General features: G+C 35.4%; 1 protein-coding gene across 1 annotated transcript in view; it reads left to right on the top strand.

Moving 5' to 3' along the window:
- The window catches only part of ADAMTS19 (ADAM metallopeptidase with thrombospondin type 1 motif 19), a 286,463-nt gene extending 271,109 nt beyond the window's left edge, over window positions 1-15,354 (top strand). Inside the window, exons 22-23 of the mRNA XM_032156524.3 lie at window positions 11,597-11,774; window positions 13,741-15,354. Of these exons, the coding sequence (XP_032012415.1) occupies window positions 11,597-11,774; window positions 13,741-13,892 (330 nt within the window). The 3' untranslated portion in view covers window positions 13,893-15,354. The remainder of the gene's footprint in view (window positions 1-11,596; window positions 11,775-13,740) is intronic.
- Window positions 15,355-18,332: the final 2,978 nt, after the last annotated feature.

Raw genomic sequence — 18,332 nt, 5'->3', positions numbered from 1 at the left:
TGGGTATATACCCAGTAATGGGATGGCTGGGTCAAATGGTATTTCTAGTTCTAGATCCCTGAGGAATCGCCACACTGACTTCCACAATGGTTGAACTAGTTTACAGTCCCACCAACAGTGTAAAAGTGTTCCTATTTCTCCACATCCTCTCCAGCACCTGTTGTTTCCTGATTTTTTAAGCCTTTTTCTTGTTACCAAGTTGATTTGCTAACATTTCTATTTGAGCTTCTCATTTACTAAACTATTTCTCTAATCATTTCGAGAGTCCAAAGTGTTTAAATTATTGAGAATTATTCTATTGTGTTTAGTGTTTGACATGTGAGCCACAGTATAGACATAATTTAATACAATCTTAGACATTGTCACTAATGTCCAGGGCAATAAAAGATTTATTTCATTATAAAAGAAATATAGGGTTGTCAATGAAAAGAGTCAAACTGTGTAAAATATTTAAAGAGATTTATTCTGAGCCAAATATGTATGACCACAGCCCATGACACAGCCCTGGGAAATTCCGAGAACATGTACCCATGGTAGTCAGGCTACAGCTTAGTTTTATACATTTTTGGGAAACTTAAGACACCAATCAATACATGTAAGATGTGCATTGGTTTGATACAGAAACAACTTGAAGAGGGGGCTACCAGGTCATAGGTGGATTCAAAGATGTTCTGATTGGCAATTGATTGTAAGAATTTATTTAAAGACCTGGAATCAATAGAAGGGAGTGTGCCTGGGTTAAGATAAGGGGTTGCGGAGACCACCGTTCTTATGCAGGTGCAGCCTCTACTTAGCAGGCTTCCGAGAGAATAGACTGTAAATGTTTCTTATCAGACTCAAAAAGGTGCCAGATTCTTAGTTAATTCTCTTCTGGATCAAGAAAAAGACCTGGAAAGAGAAGGGGATTCTTTACAAAATGTAGATTTTTCCCACAAGAGAAGCTTTGCGTGGCCATTTCAAAATATGTCAAGAAAATAAGTTTTGGAGTAAATTACTTTGATTTCTTTCAGGGCCTGCTATCTGTCATATTCTTATTGCTACAAAGAGTCTACTTTGTTAATCTTAAGGTCTCTTTTTTAATGTTAATGCTGGTCAGCTATGCCTGAATTCCAAAGGGAGGAGGGTATAATCAGGTGTGTTCTACTGTTACCAGCAGCAAATCCACTGAGTCTACAGCAACCTCAGTTCTTGTCTCCTCAGAAGAAAGAATTTGACTGAGAGGCATAAGGCAGAAGGAGAGACCAAGGCAAGTTTTATAGCAGGAGTGAAAGTGAAGCAGCATCATTATCTGGGGTAAATACCCGAGGTTTGTTGTCTCATGCCAGGGGCAGACACACAATAAGTGAGCTTAAGAGCAGAGGTTTAATAGGCAAAAGAAAGAGAAAAGAGAATAACTCTCTTTCATAGAGAGAGAGGGACTCCTGAGTGTGTCTTCTGATTCTGTGGTGAAATGCACGAGGTTTTATAGATGAGGTTGAGGAGGCAGTGTCTGATTTACATAGGGCATGAGAGATTGGTTGGACTAGGTGTGCTGTTTGTTTGCATAGCACAGGAAGAAGCTGGCCACCCCACCCTAATCTTCTATTATGCAGATGGGTTCTCCACTTGGCTGGCATCATGTTGACTGTTCCTTTATTCTACACCTGGCTGACAAAGAAAAAGGGAGAAGGACCCTCCATGTTGAACATATCTGGGCCCCAGGTAGCCTTTTCCTATTGGCACAGTTGCCGGCATTCACCCATGCAAGCTTCTAGTTTCTATGTCTGCAGCTCAATTTTACAGGCCCCTCTTTGTTAGAAAAGAAATGATTTGGGGGCTGCTTTTCATTAACAGAAAAACATTACTAAGGACTCTCTGACTCTCACAAACTGCCTAAATAATTTCTTTCTAGCTAGTGTATGAAAAACGTATTAAAAAGCTTTAGAGCAGGAATGAAAGGACGGAAAGTAAACTTGGACGAGGACCAAGCAGGTAACTTGAAGGACAAGTGTGCAGTTTGACCTTTTGACTTGGGATGTTATATGTTAGCATGCTTCCGGGGTCTTCCATTCCTTCTCCCCAATTCTTCTTTTGGGGTGAGCTGTCCACATGCACAACGGCCGGCTCGCACTTGGGAGGGGAGCATGCGCAGTGTGTTTACTGGAGTTGCATGCATGCTCACTTAAGGCGCTCTCCTCTTACTAGTCTAATATTCCTAGGAGGTCATATACCAGTTAAACTCCACCATTTTTCCTCTTAATGCTCATGCTTGCGCCCGCTTGCCCAATTCCTGAGATCTTATTGGAAAGCTGCTGATCACCAGTTTCAGGTTTTTTCTATCTATAGGGAAACTGCCTTCGCCAGGTGCTGGTTGCAACTAATTATTATTTTAGAGAGACAGTTAACAACCTCCTGACCATCACCTGATGGTCACCTGACATTTCTGGTTGCGGGGGAGGGAGAGTCCCTCTTCTGCCCTGCTCATGTCTGCCTATCTAGTATAACACTACCACCCATTCATGGCCTGAATTTGTGTTTCAGGTTTACTTCTAGAATGCTCTTGGCTGAGGGGAGGGGTCCATTCAGTTAGTTGGGGGACTTAGAATTTTATTTTTCGTTTACATGATGAAATTATCTCACGTGTACCCAAGTACGGAGAAGATTGTACTTTCCTTAGGTAGATTTAATTGATGAATATCACTACGGCAATGGAACAAATTTTGCTTTCAGAGACTTTGGGGCTTATTTTTTGGTGGGGAAAAGGGATTATTGACATCAACTTTCCTTGTGTCTTGTTGTTTGTCTATGTCAAAAACTTGCTTAAGTCCTAAATCCTTGTAAGCAATTTTGTAAGCTGTTTAAATTTGCTCTAAAGATGATTGCTTTCTTTTTACTCTAGTAAACCTGGGACATCATGATTGTGTTTCCTATTCAGAATTAAATCTTGTACATGGAGTTGATTCATGAGGTGCTTTGTTTCAAAGATCTTTTGGGGCAATATTAAACTGTTTGGAGAACAGAATATCTGTCAGACAATACAAGACTCTCTTTTTAAAATCCTTTAGTCAGAAAATTTTCCTTGTAAAAGAAATTTCAATAGCAAGTTATCTGGTAAACTCTGTATTTCTTTCCCATTTGCTGGCAAATTGATGTTGACATTTTATCATTTTGGTTTTTAGTGGAACTCTATAGTGTGTCTTGTTTCAAATATATATTAAATTACTTGATACACATGTGAAGAGCAAGATTTGGCATTTATTAGAAAGAAGGACTGAAAGAAGGGAGAAGGGAAGGAAGGCGAGAGAGAGCACGCCATGGAATCTGAAGAAACACCTACTTAAAGGTCCACTCTACTCATTTGCCCTTGTTATTAAACATTTTGGAATATCATAGCACACAAATGTGTGAATAAAACTATATAGTGCATATAGTGGAAATAACATTATATCTGGAATCAAAAGACTTGCATTTGAGGTTTGTCTGTCATTATGGGGCATGTCTTTGTATCATCTCCTTGAGTCCTACCCTGATTTTCCTATTTGAATTACAAAACCCCTTATCCCAAACGTTTCTCATCCTCTCTCCCAGCTTTAATTTTTTCCATAGTACCTGTTAACATGTAAATTATAGTGTACTTTCCTCCTTTTTTTTTTGCTCTTACCCTCTCCCCCATTAAGATGTAAGCTCCTGGGGGCCCCTGTTCTTCTCTGTTGTGCTTACTATTACATTCCAGTCTCCAGAGGTGGCATATTGGCTCAGTAACTATTTGTCGAATGAATAAATGAAATACATGCCTCACACGTTCCATTAGCAATGTTGTTAGGGTTATGAGAAAGATAACCAAGATATTCTATGTAAGAGCATATTAGAGGCATGGAATATAATAGGTATTTCATATGTCTGTTCATTTGTGTTTATTGTCTAATACATGATCTGTGAGTAGGTTGTCTGTAGAGAACGTGACTAGATGTTTTAGTTTATCCAGGACTGTCCCAGTATGCCTAGAGTCTGGGAAAAATTATTATCAGCAACTTATTTCACAAATGTCCTGATATGGATAATAAATTATATGATCACCCTATCTAAAGATGAATCATGCATACGAATTGTCCTTAGAGCAAAAGTTTACCTCATACCATATAACCTGAGTTATACTAAAAATGAAATAAAAAAGCTTTCAAAATTCATTTATGTTTAATTTAACAATAAAGTAGGATATGTCTGACATGGCAGTCTGTGGAAAAGGGAAATATTTCTGTTTTAACATAAGAGAAATATTAGCAATTTTTGAGTATTAAACAGTGCTTAAGCATTCAAATGCTGAATTCAATATTTTTTAAGTTAAAACTCTAATTCCAGCACTTCTTTCCTGTAAAACCATAGGCAATTTGTGAATTTATGTGAGCCTCTACTTTCTCCTCTGTTTAAAAGGGATAATAGTATTCATGGCCTTCATGTGAGATATTAAAATAAATATAAGCTTTAACACAGTGCCTGGCATATAATAAACACTAAATAAGTACTAGCTTCTTTCTGTTAGCATTGAATGGAGGAAAAACTTTCAGAAGTAGTACTGTCAGAGGCTTTGGAACCAGACAGACTCTATCTTGAATAGGGCCTGGTAAAATAAGGCTGAGACCTACTGGGCTGCCTTCCCAGGAGGTTAAGGCATTCTGAGTCATTGGATGAGATGGGAGGTGGGCACAAGATACTGGTCACAAAGACCTTGCTGATAAAACAGGTTGCAGTAAAGAAGCTGGCCAAAACCCACCAAAACCAAGATAGTGATGAAAGTGACTTCTGGTCCTCCTCACTGCTCATTATACACTAATTATACATTATACATTAGCATGCTAAAAGACACTCCCACCAGCACCGTGACAGTTTACAAATGCCATGGCAACATCAAAAAGTTACCCTATGTGGTTTAAAAAGGGGAAGAACCCACAGTTCTGGGAATTGCCCACCTCTGTCCCGGAAAATTCATGAATAATCCACCTTTTGTTTAGCATATAATCAAGAAATAACTATAAGTATACTAAGTTGAGCAGCCCATGCCCTGCTCTGCCTATGGAGTAGCCCTTCTTTTATTCCTTTATCTTCTTTTTTTTTAATTATACTTTAAGTTTTAGGGTACATGTGCACAACATGCAGGTTTGTTACATATGTATACCATTCAGGACATAGGCATGGGCAAGGACTTCATGTCCTTTATCTTCTTAATAACCTTGCTTTCACTTTAAGGACTCACCCTGAATTCTATCTTGTAAGAGGTCCAGAAACCACCTCTCTTGGGGTCTGGATCAGAGGCCCTGTCTCATAACAGTACTATTGGTTTCCTTTGATCACAAAGCAACAAAGTAGCTTTGTAGTGTAACTGATTATTTAAATATTACATAACTGGCTAAAAGTGGATGAAATTGCCCAGCTTCCACAGTGGTAGTAATCTACTTCTAACTCCATCGATTTTATGTCATTGTGTTTTGTTAATAAATGTTATTGAATAAAATACCAGATCCATAGTAAATAATCTCTGGTGTTTTTATTTTTTACAAAGGACCAGGGACATAATGAGTGGTCAGTAAATATTTGAAAACAAAAATAAATGATGTAGTATTCTGAGACATTCAAGCAAACTATAATTTTAACACTATGTTAAACAGGACTTCTACTTGCAGAAAGCTAAGACTTGCCACAACTGTAAGCTGGCAAACTGGATAATAGTTATCGAGATTAGAGTCTTTACTCTTACGTAGCTTCACCACTTAGAAATTTTCACCACCTAGATGATAGTAACTTTTAATAATAAATTATTTGGAGTTTTACTTTGATAGTAATTTAGACCTGAACCTGCAGCTATGATCTACTACAATACCTTGTCTAACAAAAAGGAAAAAAAAGTTTCAGTAAATTATTTGCTAGAGGCAAATAATTAGAAGCCAGGTCTCCTAATTTTGAAGTCAGAATTATTTTGGCTTTTTCTTAAATGTCTGTGTGTTTTTAATCATAGTGACATTATTTGAGGAGATATTTGGTTATTTAATATTGTCTTCTATAATAAAAATAATAAATAGTTTAGAAGATAACTCGGGATTTCAATGGTTCTATTTCAAATACCTGTCCATTTTCCATACATTTGTAATAAAAGTTTTACCAAATTATATTTTATAAAGAAAACACTTACTAGTAAGAACTTGATGTTTTATTATTAAAATATTCTAGTGAAAATTAGATTCTAAGGCTAAAAGATTATTTTAATAATAAAGCAAATCTATTTGTTATTAGTTTCTAAAGCAGAAAATTATACTGTTTTAGTTTAATGAATTACAGAATTTCCATTATTTCTTGGAGAATATTTTTATTTCCAGGTTATGCCCAAATAGTTACAAAACGTAATTTGCCTATAAAATGCAACTAACATCTTTTTTTAGTCCCCAAATTTTTATAAAAGGTGCTATTCAGCCATTATCTGCTAAGATTATATATTCTGAGTTATCATGTGTCTACTGTTATTTTATGTCATTTTCAATAATACTGAAAAATGTGTTACTTTGCTTTGCTCATATACCTTGGAGTTGATTATATAAGACTGACTAAAAGTGTCAGGAATAGTCTGTGACTAATTATGGACCTCTTTGAAATATTGAGAACCTTCTTTATCACATCAGAGTGAGCTCATCTTTCTAAGGCTTCTGTTATTCTTTTGGTTTCTTAAATATTGTGATCTTTTTCAAGATTTACAGAAATTTTACGAATAGATACCAGAACAGTATTTTGTTCTATGTAATATTAATCCCTTAAAAGTTTTAGTTAAACTGTATTGCATTGTCCTGAAAATACTTTTCTAAGCATGTCTTTATTTATATGATTATATCCATTGTATAGAGTGCTATTGAGATTAAAGCTTTTAAAGGAGAAAGACCATGTCAACGAGTCCTCTTATAATAGCTGGAAATTATAATAAAGCTTACACTGAACTGGAAATAGTCAAATCCTGTAGAAGTTTAAGAGAAAAAGTCAGGTTTAAAGGACATGACATCCTAGTTTGTTGTTCTTTGATCTGCTATTTTCAGAAAGCAAAGAATTCATCAGATACAAAGATAATATTTTGCAGAAATATATACAGAGTAAAACTTAGAAAGTTACATTATCTGTAGATTCATGTTAATGACGTGCACATAAAATTCCATTATTCTGCAGTAAGCTATTGTCATAACAGAAATATAGGCTTCATTATTGAACATGACATACAAACAACTCTAACATAATTTACTATGCAAGTAGTAATACATAATTTACCACGTAAGTAGTACCATGATACTGCTTACAGATAAGAAGCAATACAAAGGGTCTATGTTAAATACAGAACATGTACTTTTGGCCAGTAATTTCCAAACTCAGACTGCACAGCATAATCACCTAAATATTTTTACTAAAAATGCAGATTCCCAGATCTCATATGAATTTATTGACTAAGAAATGCTATGTCTTAAAATCCATCATTGTCTTTAAAGAAAAATCTCTCCTGTGATTCTGAAGTGTAGACTCAACATATGAATATATGGTTTAATTTATGAATATTGCATAAATATGCATAGGTAGTTAGGATAGTGTGGAAGCTCTCATGGAGAAGCTGGATTTGAGATAGTGTTTTGTTTTGTTTTGTTTTGTTTGAGACAGAGTCTCAATCTGTCACCCAGGCTGGAGTGCAGTGGCATGATCTTGGCTCACTGCAACCTCCGCCTCTTGGATTCAAGCAATTCTCCTGTCTCATCCTCCCCAGTAGCTGGAATTACAGGCCTGCACCACCACACCTAGCTAGTTTTTGTATTTTTAGTAGAGATGGGGTTTCGCCATGTTGGATAGGCTGGTCTAGAACTCCTGGCCTCAAGTGACTGCCTGCCTCAGCCTCCCAAAGTGCTGGAATTACAGGTGTGGGCCACCACACCCAGCCTAAGATACAATTTTGTAAAACGGCATGGCATTTAGGAAAGGAGTATTACTCTGAGCACAATTGTAGAGGTGGAAATAGAAATTGCATGGAAATGATTAGTTTATAAAATAACAAATTATTTTTAATAGGGTGGAGTCAAATATAAAGTTAAAGAGGTAAACGCATGCCAACCTGGATATAGTGGGACACTGGGCTTTATCTTGTAGGCAATGGTAAACTCAATAACCAAAGATTTTTGTCCAAGGAGCATATATATGTAAATAAATTTTGAAAGAATGCATTTTCAATTAATATGGGCCATTCATTGGCAGGCTGATGACTAAAAACAAATCAAACAATAGTACATTAGATTTGAGGCAATGAGGATTTGTGCAGAATGCTTCTTGTGCTAAGGAAAATAAGAAAAGAGATGAGCCCAATGATGATCATAAAGGAAGAACTGATAGCAAAGAGAATGCAATACTAATAGTGACTTAGGAAAATACAGAGGAAAAAAGTATTACAAATGGTATGTCTGTATACTTAAAAGATGACAATCAGAAAATATTTACCAATTTGTAATCAGAATAGAATACACCAAGATAATTTATTTAAATAATTCTAATTGTATTAATAAACCCTTTAAGCAAAATATTGCTATATCTTTTTACATGGAAAATAAAATGGCTAGTAAATAAATCATTATTTTCAGAAACACAAGCACATTTCCCCTCTTACATATAGTTTTGATACCATAAAATAGTGGTATTTTCTCAGACAAATTAGCATCAGATTATTTGTGTCAAAAAACAGATTTAGTGATATATGTATGAAACTAAGAGACTTCCCCGGTAAAAGACCGGTATGCGTCAAATATGTTCTTTGCAAAATATTTTACAAATGAAAATAACATTTAGTTGAAATGCAAGAAATCGGTTAAAAGTGCACTTGATTAGTAAAAGCCATATATGACATACCCACAGCCAACATCATACTGAATGGGAAAAAGTTGAATGCATTTCCCCAAAACCGGAACAAGATAAGGATACCCACTCACCACTTCTCACCATAGTACTGGCAGTCCTAGCCAGAGCAATCAGGCAAGAGAAAGAAATAAAACATCCAGATTTTAAAAGGGGAAGTCAAATTATCTGTGTTTGCTGATAATAAGATTGTATATCTAGAAAATGCTAAAGACTCCTTCAAAAGACTCCTAGACTTGACAAATGGCATCAGTGAAGTTTCAGGATACAAAATCAATGTAGAAGCATGTCTATACACCAATAACATTCAAACTGATAATGAAATCAAGAAGACGGTCCCATTTACAATAACCACACACACAAAAGAATTACTTAGGAATACATTTAACTAAGAAGGTGAAAGACCTCTACAAGGAGAGCTGCAAAATACTGATGAAAGAAATAAATGACACAAACAAAAGGAAGAACATCCCATGCTCATATAAGAATCAATATCATTAAAATGACCATACTACCCAAAGCAATCTAGAGATTCAGCACAAATCCTATCAAATTATCAATGTCATTTTTCACAGAATTAGGAAAAAATCCTGAAATTCATATAGAACTCCAAAATAGCCTGAATCGCTGAAGCAATCCTAAGTAAAGAACAAAGCTGGAGCCATCACATTACCTGACTTTATGCTACAAGGCTATAGTAACCAAAATAGCATGGTACTAGTACAAATACAGATACACAGATCAAGGGAACAGAAAAAAGAACTCAGAAACAAAACCACATACCTATAACCAACTGATCTTCAACAGAGTCAGTAAAAAAATGCAATGAGGAAAGGACAACCCTATTCAATAAATGATGCTGGAAAAATTGGATAGCCATATGCAGAACAATGAAACTGGACCCCTGTCTCTCACCATATACTCAAGGTGGATTAAAGACTTTAACATAAGACCTGAAACTTAAAATCCTAGAAGAAAACCAAAGAAAATGCTTTTGGACAATGGCATATGCAAGGAATTTATGAGTAAGACCTTAAAAGCAAATGCAACAAAAACAAAAAGGCACAAATGAGACTTAAGTAAACGAAAAAGCTTCCGCACAGCAAAAGAAATAATCAACAGAGTATACAGAAAATTAACTGAATGGGAGAAAATATTTTCAAACTATGCATCTGACAAGGACTAATACTCAGAATCTTCAAGGAACTCAAACAACTCAACAAACAAAAAACGAGTAGCCCCATTAAAAAGTGGGCGAAGGACATGAACACACATTCCTCAGGAGAAACACACAAGCAGCCCACAAACATATAAAAAATGCTCAACATCACTAATCATCCAAGAAATGCAAATTAAAACCAAAATGAGATACCATCTCATACCAGTCAGAACGGCTATTATTAAAAAGACAAAAAAAAAAAAAAAAAAAAAAACAAAACAGATGTTGGTGAGGATGCAGAGAAAAGGGAATACTTATGCATTGTTAGTGAAAATGTAAATAAACACAACCACTATAGAAAACAGTATGAAGGGTTCTCAAAGACCTAAAAATAGAACTACCATTTGACTCAGCAGTCCTACTATTGGGTATCTATCCAAAGGAAACAAAATCCTTGTATCAAAAAGACACCTCCACTCATATGTTTATCACAGCCTATTCATATTAGCAAAGTTAGGGAATCAAAGTGTCCACCAACAGGTAACTGGATAAAGCAAGTGTGTGTACCTGTGTGTGTGTGTGTGTGTGTGTGTGTGTATGTAATAATATGCAGCCAAAAAAGAATGAAATTATGTATTTTACAGCAACATGAATGGAGCTGGAGGCCATTATCCTAAGTGAAATAACTCAGAAACAGAAAATCAAATATTACATGTTCTCGCTTGTAAGTGGGAACCAAACAATGGGCCCATGTGGACATAGAGAGAGAGAGAAAATAGACACTGAGGTCTCCAAAAGCAGAGAGAGTTGAAAATTTACATATTGGGTACAATGTTCACTATCTGAGTGATGGGTATACTAGAAGCCTAAACCTTACCATTTTGCTATATATCTATCCCCTGAATCTATAAAAATAAAAAAGAGAAAAAAAGTACCTTTTACCTGAGAAATTCAGATTATCAAATATTTTGATTAGCATAATACTAACATCATCTAATCTACCAAGAAAAAGCAATTACTTTAATAACATATCTGGCTAAGACATCTTGATATTATTTATAAACATTTTAAGGCCAGAGAAAATAAGGCAGATGAGTATATTTAAAGACTGTAACAAGGATCCAGCTCTAAAAGTAGACATGTGCTAACTTCTGAACATCAATGATTAAATTAAATAATAATGAATCAATTATTTGTTTTCAAACCATGTCTTAGACCTTTGAAAGCTGTCTGCTCAAGCATTAATGGTGTCATTCACTCTTTCTCTTCAAGTCATACTGTACCTTTTTCTTTATCCTTCTTTACTCTTGTGTCCTTTTCATTACCCAAAACTCTGTCTTAGATCAGCCAGAGGTTCTCAAAGGCATTGTGCCCAATTTATGAGCATCAATGTTTCTGACCCATGTTTTGCATTGACTATGGATGTTGCAGCTCATATTTAATTTTAAGAAACATTTAGAGAATGTTGCCACACCCTAGAAAACAATAACAGCAAAAAATAAAAATAAAAAAGAACCTTAACAAACCTTGTATTTCTCCTAGTGCTCAATTACCTGTGGCAAAGGAATGCAGTCCCGTGTAATCCAATGCATGCATAAGATCACAGGAAGACATGGAAATGAATGTTTTTCCTCAGAAAAACCTGCAGCATACAGGCCATGCCACCTTCAACCCTGCAATGAGAAAATTAATGTAAATACCATAACATCACCCAGATTGGGTAAGCAGACAAAAAAAAAAAAAAAAAAAAAAGATGCGTTTCAGAAACATAGAAATGCTTATGGCTTCTTGTATTTTATATATTGCTTTAAACCTTGATAGTTGTAAACCTATACTAATTATTTTGGTTTGGACTAAATTGGATCCATTTAAATATGATTTCGTCCAAATGGTCAAGTGGGTAAAAAAGTCCTAAAAACTTAAACTGCTTTGATTCCCAAAGTTGTCCAATCAGAGGCAGCTCCAGGAAATAATAATGCCACACCACCCCAGGTCTTTTTGAACCAAAATTTAGACTCGGATCAATCCCATGGCAGAACTATCAATTAAGTTAATGTCTGTGGAAAGATGAGATTGTAGTGTAAGCCTTAGATTTCTCCGTGGTTAATAGCCTTCCTTGTGATCTGGGTATAAATTATTCTTTGGAGGAACACAGACTAAAAAATGTCTTTCAAGAAGAATGGGTGCATGGATCTACACCATTAAACAAGAAGTTCTATTTTCTTTTTAAGCTTTGAGAATATGATACTAAATAAAAAATATATTCTAGTAATATTGACTATATTGATGTTTACATTGTTTTATGTTATGAAATGCCTTCATATATATATCCTCAATTTCTGTTATTTAACCCATAATTGAGAATTAGACTATATATTTTAAGTAGATATAGCCTACACTTGCATAACAAATACTAATGAATGATTTAGCATTTACATCTGTGACTATTAGTAGCTTTTAACAGCACTCCTGCCTGATTGTCAGTGGGTTAATTTATGTTTAATACCTTTGGTTTTAACCTGTGCATATAATCTCCAGGGGAACAATTTGAATCACACAAAATAATATTACCAAAATGTAAGGAGATAAATTATCATATGTATTTTTCCAGGCATAAAACTCAATCAAATGGGAAAGCTTGGTTTCTTCATGGAAATACAAAAATTCTCTTTTTAGGGCCAAATAATTAACTAACATTCCTAAGAAATTATCAGTTCAAGGCAAATAACACTAATTAAGGCAAAAAGTTAAGCCATTCTAGAGCAGATGTACTAAATCCATTTATTCAATAGCAGTATAATTCCTTTCTCCAGCAATTAGTTGGAGTCCTTGAAATATTATGTGGCAGAAAATAATGGATTAAAATAAAAATTTTGTTAAAATTGCATTTTCTCTATTATTCCTTGAAGGTATACCCCAAAATACAGAAGCACAATGGTTAGGAAAATCTAAGGTTTTTAAAAATAGAATAATTATATTAGACTACGATTCATTCTCATATGCAAAAGAAATAATTATAGCAGGAGTGACTCTCATCATGCATTCCAGAACACACTGTTTTACAAAAATGGAGGCCAAGTCTACATGACCAAATATTCTATACCAAGTTCTCATTTCAAACAGTTCAACTATTGCTATAAATCTCAGTCGCTTGTGATGATATGCATTGATTTTTATAGAAGCCTGAAATCACAGCTCCAGATAATCCATTGAGATGTGTCTGTTATCTGGGGAAACTAGGAATATGAAATAACTGTGAGCATATTTTTACTTTGCTGTTTCCTTGTAATTTCAACCCCAATAATAGTATTTATTAATTTGTATTCCCATAAAGGTAGATATATTGAGCACATTTATTTTTCTTTTTAATTTTCTCTACTAAAATTCAAAAGAAACTTAAATGAAAGCTATGAAACTGAAGCTTAAAAGTACAACACACTGAACCTGGGAATTATATCTTTAATAGGCCTAAAAACATTTATAAGTAAAAATATTATTCATTCTTTACTTTTTAATCATAGGAGGTATGTATGTGTGTGTATCTCTTTCTTGTTTAAAATCCAGAAGGTAATATAAATGAATCAAAGAGAGTGTACAAAATCTGCCCCACTTAAACGCTTGAAGTTTGTTTTTACTGACATATATGAGATCTGCATAGATTGAATTCACTACGTTCTGTTTCACAGCTGCTCTGACTTTCAAGTGCCTGGGAGATCAGTGGCCAGTGTACTGCCGAGTGATACGTGAAAAGAACCTATGTCAGGACATGCGGTGGTATCAGCGCTGCTGTGAAACATGCAGGGACTTCTATGCCCAAAAGCTGCAGCAGAAGAGTTGACCTCTAGCAGGCTGGCTGGATCACAGCTCTTTGCAACTACATTATTTATAAACACACACACTAGCATGTTTTTCAGACCAAATATTATCAGATTACATATAATTTAATCAAATTAATTTATTTTTTTGCCTGCCAAACATCCAATGTGGTGCTTGTTTTGGTTACACAAACATTTTGATTTATACTATATGGCTTCATAAATAATTTTATTGAATGAATTAGTTGGATCCAGTAATATAATAAAAAGAAAAAGGAAAAAAATAGATCATTATACTTAAAACAATGTTTCATTGTTTGTTAGGGCTATCTCTAAGGTGCTTCTCTCTCCCCACCAACAACATTGAATTATCCAGAATGTATACTGACTTAGCATAATAGTTTAGGTATATATGAAGAGAAACTATTTTTGTTTTTTGGTGTCCTGCTGCAGAATTAGCCCATTTTCTGTCATCTGCAGGAGATGTGTAAACATAATGAACCTCATGGTGTTGAACAGGTTTTTAGAGAATGTATTATGAATTTGGTTCAGATTTATAGACATCCATAGGAAAAATTCTGCTGTAATGATAACCTTATTTTGATATGGAAAAGAAAAGTCAAAATAGAGACTTTGATCATGTTCATGAACATGTACTTGAACACAAGTATTGTAACAATGAAACACTGTAATGATTTACACTGAATCACAATTGCACTGTTGATATAGTGTAGAGAAATCGTTAGAAATGGTAACATCTTACAAAAAATATGTATTATTTTAACATGTTATCTCTAGATTTTAGCTTTTTTAAAAATATTTTTAACAAAGAAAACATTGATCCACCCATTTCCCTGTATCTTTTTAGCAGATTTATTAAAGATTATAGTACTTAGCCTCACGAATCATAATTAGAAAATTTACTGATATTTCTCAGCCTTTTCCCTAGGAAAAAGGAAAAACAGAAAGCATATAATACTGTGGTAGTTTCATTGTGTTTTTCTTCCTTTTAAAAATTAAAAAGTTTTACAATTATGTGAAACGTTCAAAAGCCAGCTTAAAATTTTTCTTGTGAGAAAATATTGTACATGATTCACATGATTTCTTAGATTTTTCAATAAAATATGTAAAACATCCCATTGAGAGACAATTCTTCGTAGACTTGTCACATATCCACATGTCTGATGAACAAAGGTACTGTCTACTTTTGTTCTGGAGTATCTTCTAGAGGATGTTTGTATAGTGAACTGCCTTGGAAGATAGTATCTCTCTTGTGAGCAAAGGGCAAACATGCTTCTCATAAAAGTTTCAGGTTCCCTAAAATTGGGGTTTCTTTACTATAAGACAATCCAATGCATGTTCTGACGTCACCTGGCTCTCTTCATGTCACCCTTTGGGAAATGGGGCTCAAGGAGCCAGTACAGGAAAAGCTGATTGCCTGGCTACTACGATTGCTGTGAGTAATAAAGTCCTTTGTCTCTAATGCAGGAGTCTCATGTCTTCTGCCCCGAAATTGTAACAGGATAACTTGATAAGTTGCAAGTAGGGTAAAACCTCAAAAGCTTCACAGTTCTTTACATTTCTCTTATTAATATTTTTCACCGTAATTTTAATAAATGTGTTTTAATATCGAGGTCACCTCTTTCCTAGATTGACCCTTCCTATGTAAGTCCTTTAATTTAACTGCTGAGATATAGGGTTAACCAATATCAACAAATTTTATGTGAAATAGTAGACGAATGGGAGAAGGAAAAATTGAAATAGTAAGTTCCATCCCTTGACTCCTGAATCCATAAATCTAGGTAGAAATAGCACCATGTACTGGTTGATAGTTCAGAAAATATACATCTTAGAGAACATTATCTCAAACCTCCAAAGTGTTTTCATCCATCTGGTAGGAGACTAAACCTTTCTTAAAAAGACATATCATTCTGTTAGGCCATCTGCTTCGGGGTGATGGGGAGCATGGTACTATGAGAGATTTACACGACAGTGAGCCCCGGTCCACACTTTATTTGCTGTCACACAAGTTCCTTGAACAAAAACAATATTGTATGAAATACCCTAACAGTGAGTGAGACATTTGTTTAGTCCACAGATGGTATATTGGCAGAGGCATTACAAACTGGGAAAGCAAATTTATTTTCAGATCAACTGACTGTTTCTGCAAGAACAAGACACTGCCTCTTCTGTGATAAAGGAGTCTAATGTAATCAACCTACAATCAAGATGGTGGGTTGCTTCTCCCATAGAAGGGTACCATAATGTCTTCTCTGCTATTATTAGGTGGAACCTTCAGCAGTGACTGTAGAGAGATTGACCTTGATGAAAATAAGTTCATGTTGCTTAGCTCATGCATAATCTCCACTCCTGCCACCATTATCTCTTTATTTTTGAGGGTATTGGTCGAGGACAGAGGTGCCTGGAAGAGACTGATGAACATCAAAAGAACATGTCATCTTATCCACCTGATGATTGAGATCAGTTTCTCCTGAGTATGCTGTTTGGTGAACATTCAAATGAAATATAAGTATATAAACAATTCAAGGAGTTCTAGCCACATTCTTTTTCCTCAGAACTTCATTATTACCAGTTTTTATCATGCTCCTTTCAAGTTCCTACCAAACCCATTAGACACAGCCCATAAGTTAGTGCATATCCATACCTCTGGCTGGTTTTTCTTCCAGTCAAAATAAACAGCCAGATGCACAGCTTGAATTCCTTCTGCAAGGATTTTTCTTACTAATCATTCAGGTCACTTCTGTGCGGGGTTGTAGAGCTACAGTTGTCTACTCTTGGTTATGCTAGCATATTGTGAAGAACCAGACCGTAAACCAGGACCAAATGTTTTCTGTCTCAGTCAATTCGTTATAATAAATTCTCTATGAGGCTGTGTGGGTTGAGAGAGTGGAGGCAATGTAGCAGTAGTAGGACCCTTAACCATGAGATCCAATTTTTCAAGGAAATTATGCCTTCAGCTTGTGCTCAAGATTAATCTTGTACCCTTGATGATGGAGTGATATTTTGCGCAGGTAACCTGGGTGGTGTCAGACACCACCCAGGTTATAACGAGCAGTTCAAGTTACATGGGAATTTGGTGACCTGTGGTGAAGCATTAAACATTTACTAGCATTTCAATGCAAACCAGAAATAGTTTTTCAAAATAGAAATAATTATTTGTAAAAAGGACACAGCTTTCTCCAAAGTTATTAAGACCTCACTGTGATTCACGAAGAGGATCCTGCCGGAAGCTCCATATAGGATCCTTATGTGCCACTGATTCTTTATGTACCATCATATCTGCTGTGCTATATTGCCTAAATAGCAGAGTAGTTTCAATTGCAATGTGAACTGATTATAGATTCTCTCCTTATTCTGTGCATCACATGAAACTGGAAGTCTTTGGGATTACTCAGTAATAATGTGTAAAGTAGCATTCCAAAATGAGTTACACATTGTCACAGCCCAAATGGGATGTGTGTCTCTTAGGAAGGGCTAGAGGCAGGAATTTGTCCTTTACTTAGAAGGGATATCTCAACACGTCACTGAATTCCTAGAAATTATACTAAGCTGTGAAATTCCTGAAGTTTTTGAGGAACCATTCTCAAAGAGAACTGGCCTCCCCTTCATTCAGGAAGTTCTGGGTCTGAGAATCATCTCTCCAGTGAAAACTGAAAAAGGGAATGCAATTATCTGGTATGGTGATTCATATCCAACTTGTGTTCACTAAATATAGAGATATAATGGTTATATAAATCAAGAAACAGTTTAGTAGAATGCCCACATATTTCAGTCCTAAGGACTCCCTGGTCAATTGGCCAATACCAAAAATTTTTGCAGGTCAAACCGTTCCTGTCTTAGTCTGTTTGGACTGCTATATCAAAGTACCTTAGACTGGCTAATTTATAAACAGAAACGTATTGCTCACGATTCTGGTAGTTGGGAAGTCCAAGATCAAGCACCAGCAGATTTGGTGTCTGACAAGGACATGTTCATCATAAATGGTGGCTTCGTTTTGTCCTGACATGGCAGAAGGGGTAAGGATGATTGCTGAAGACTTTTCAAGGGCATTACTTCCATTCATGAGAGCTCTGCCTTTTGTAAGGGCATTACTTCCATTCATGAGAGCTCTGCCTTGTGATTTAATCACGTCCTTAAGGCTCTACCTCTTAGTGCTATCACAATGGGTATTAAGTTTCACCATATTAATTTCGTGGGGGTGGCAGCAGGAACCAACATTCAGACCATAGCAATTCCGTTTACTACATTGAATCTGCTGCTCTTTATAATATCCATGCACGCATGGTCTTTGGAAGTTAAATCCTGCCACTTGGCTCCTGGCCATATGGAATTTATTATACTCATTAAATTCTATAAGATCAGTTCTATGGCAGCATTTCCCAACGTTATTCCTGGCTTCCAGAGAATAGCCACTACAGAGTTCTTTAAAGATTCCAATGCTG

The sequence above is a fragment of the Hylobates moloch genome, unplaced genomic scaffold (genome assembly GCF_009828535.3).
Source record: "Hylobates moloch isolate HMO894 unplaced genomic scaffold, HMol_V3 SCAFFOLD_6, whole genome shotgun sequence".
Classification (NCBI taxonomy): Eukaryota; Metazoa; Chordata; class Mammalia; order Primates; family Hylobatidae; genus Hylobates; species Hylobates moloch.
The sequence above is the reverse complement of the archived record's forward strand: the minus strand, read 5'-3'. Positions and strand labels throughout refer to the sequence as shown.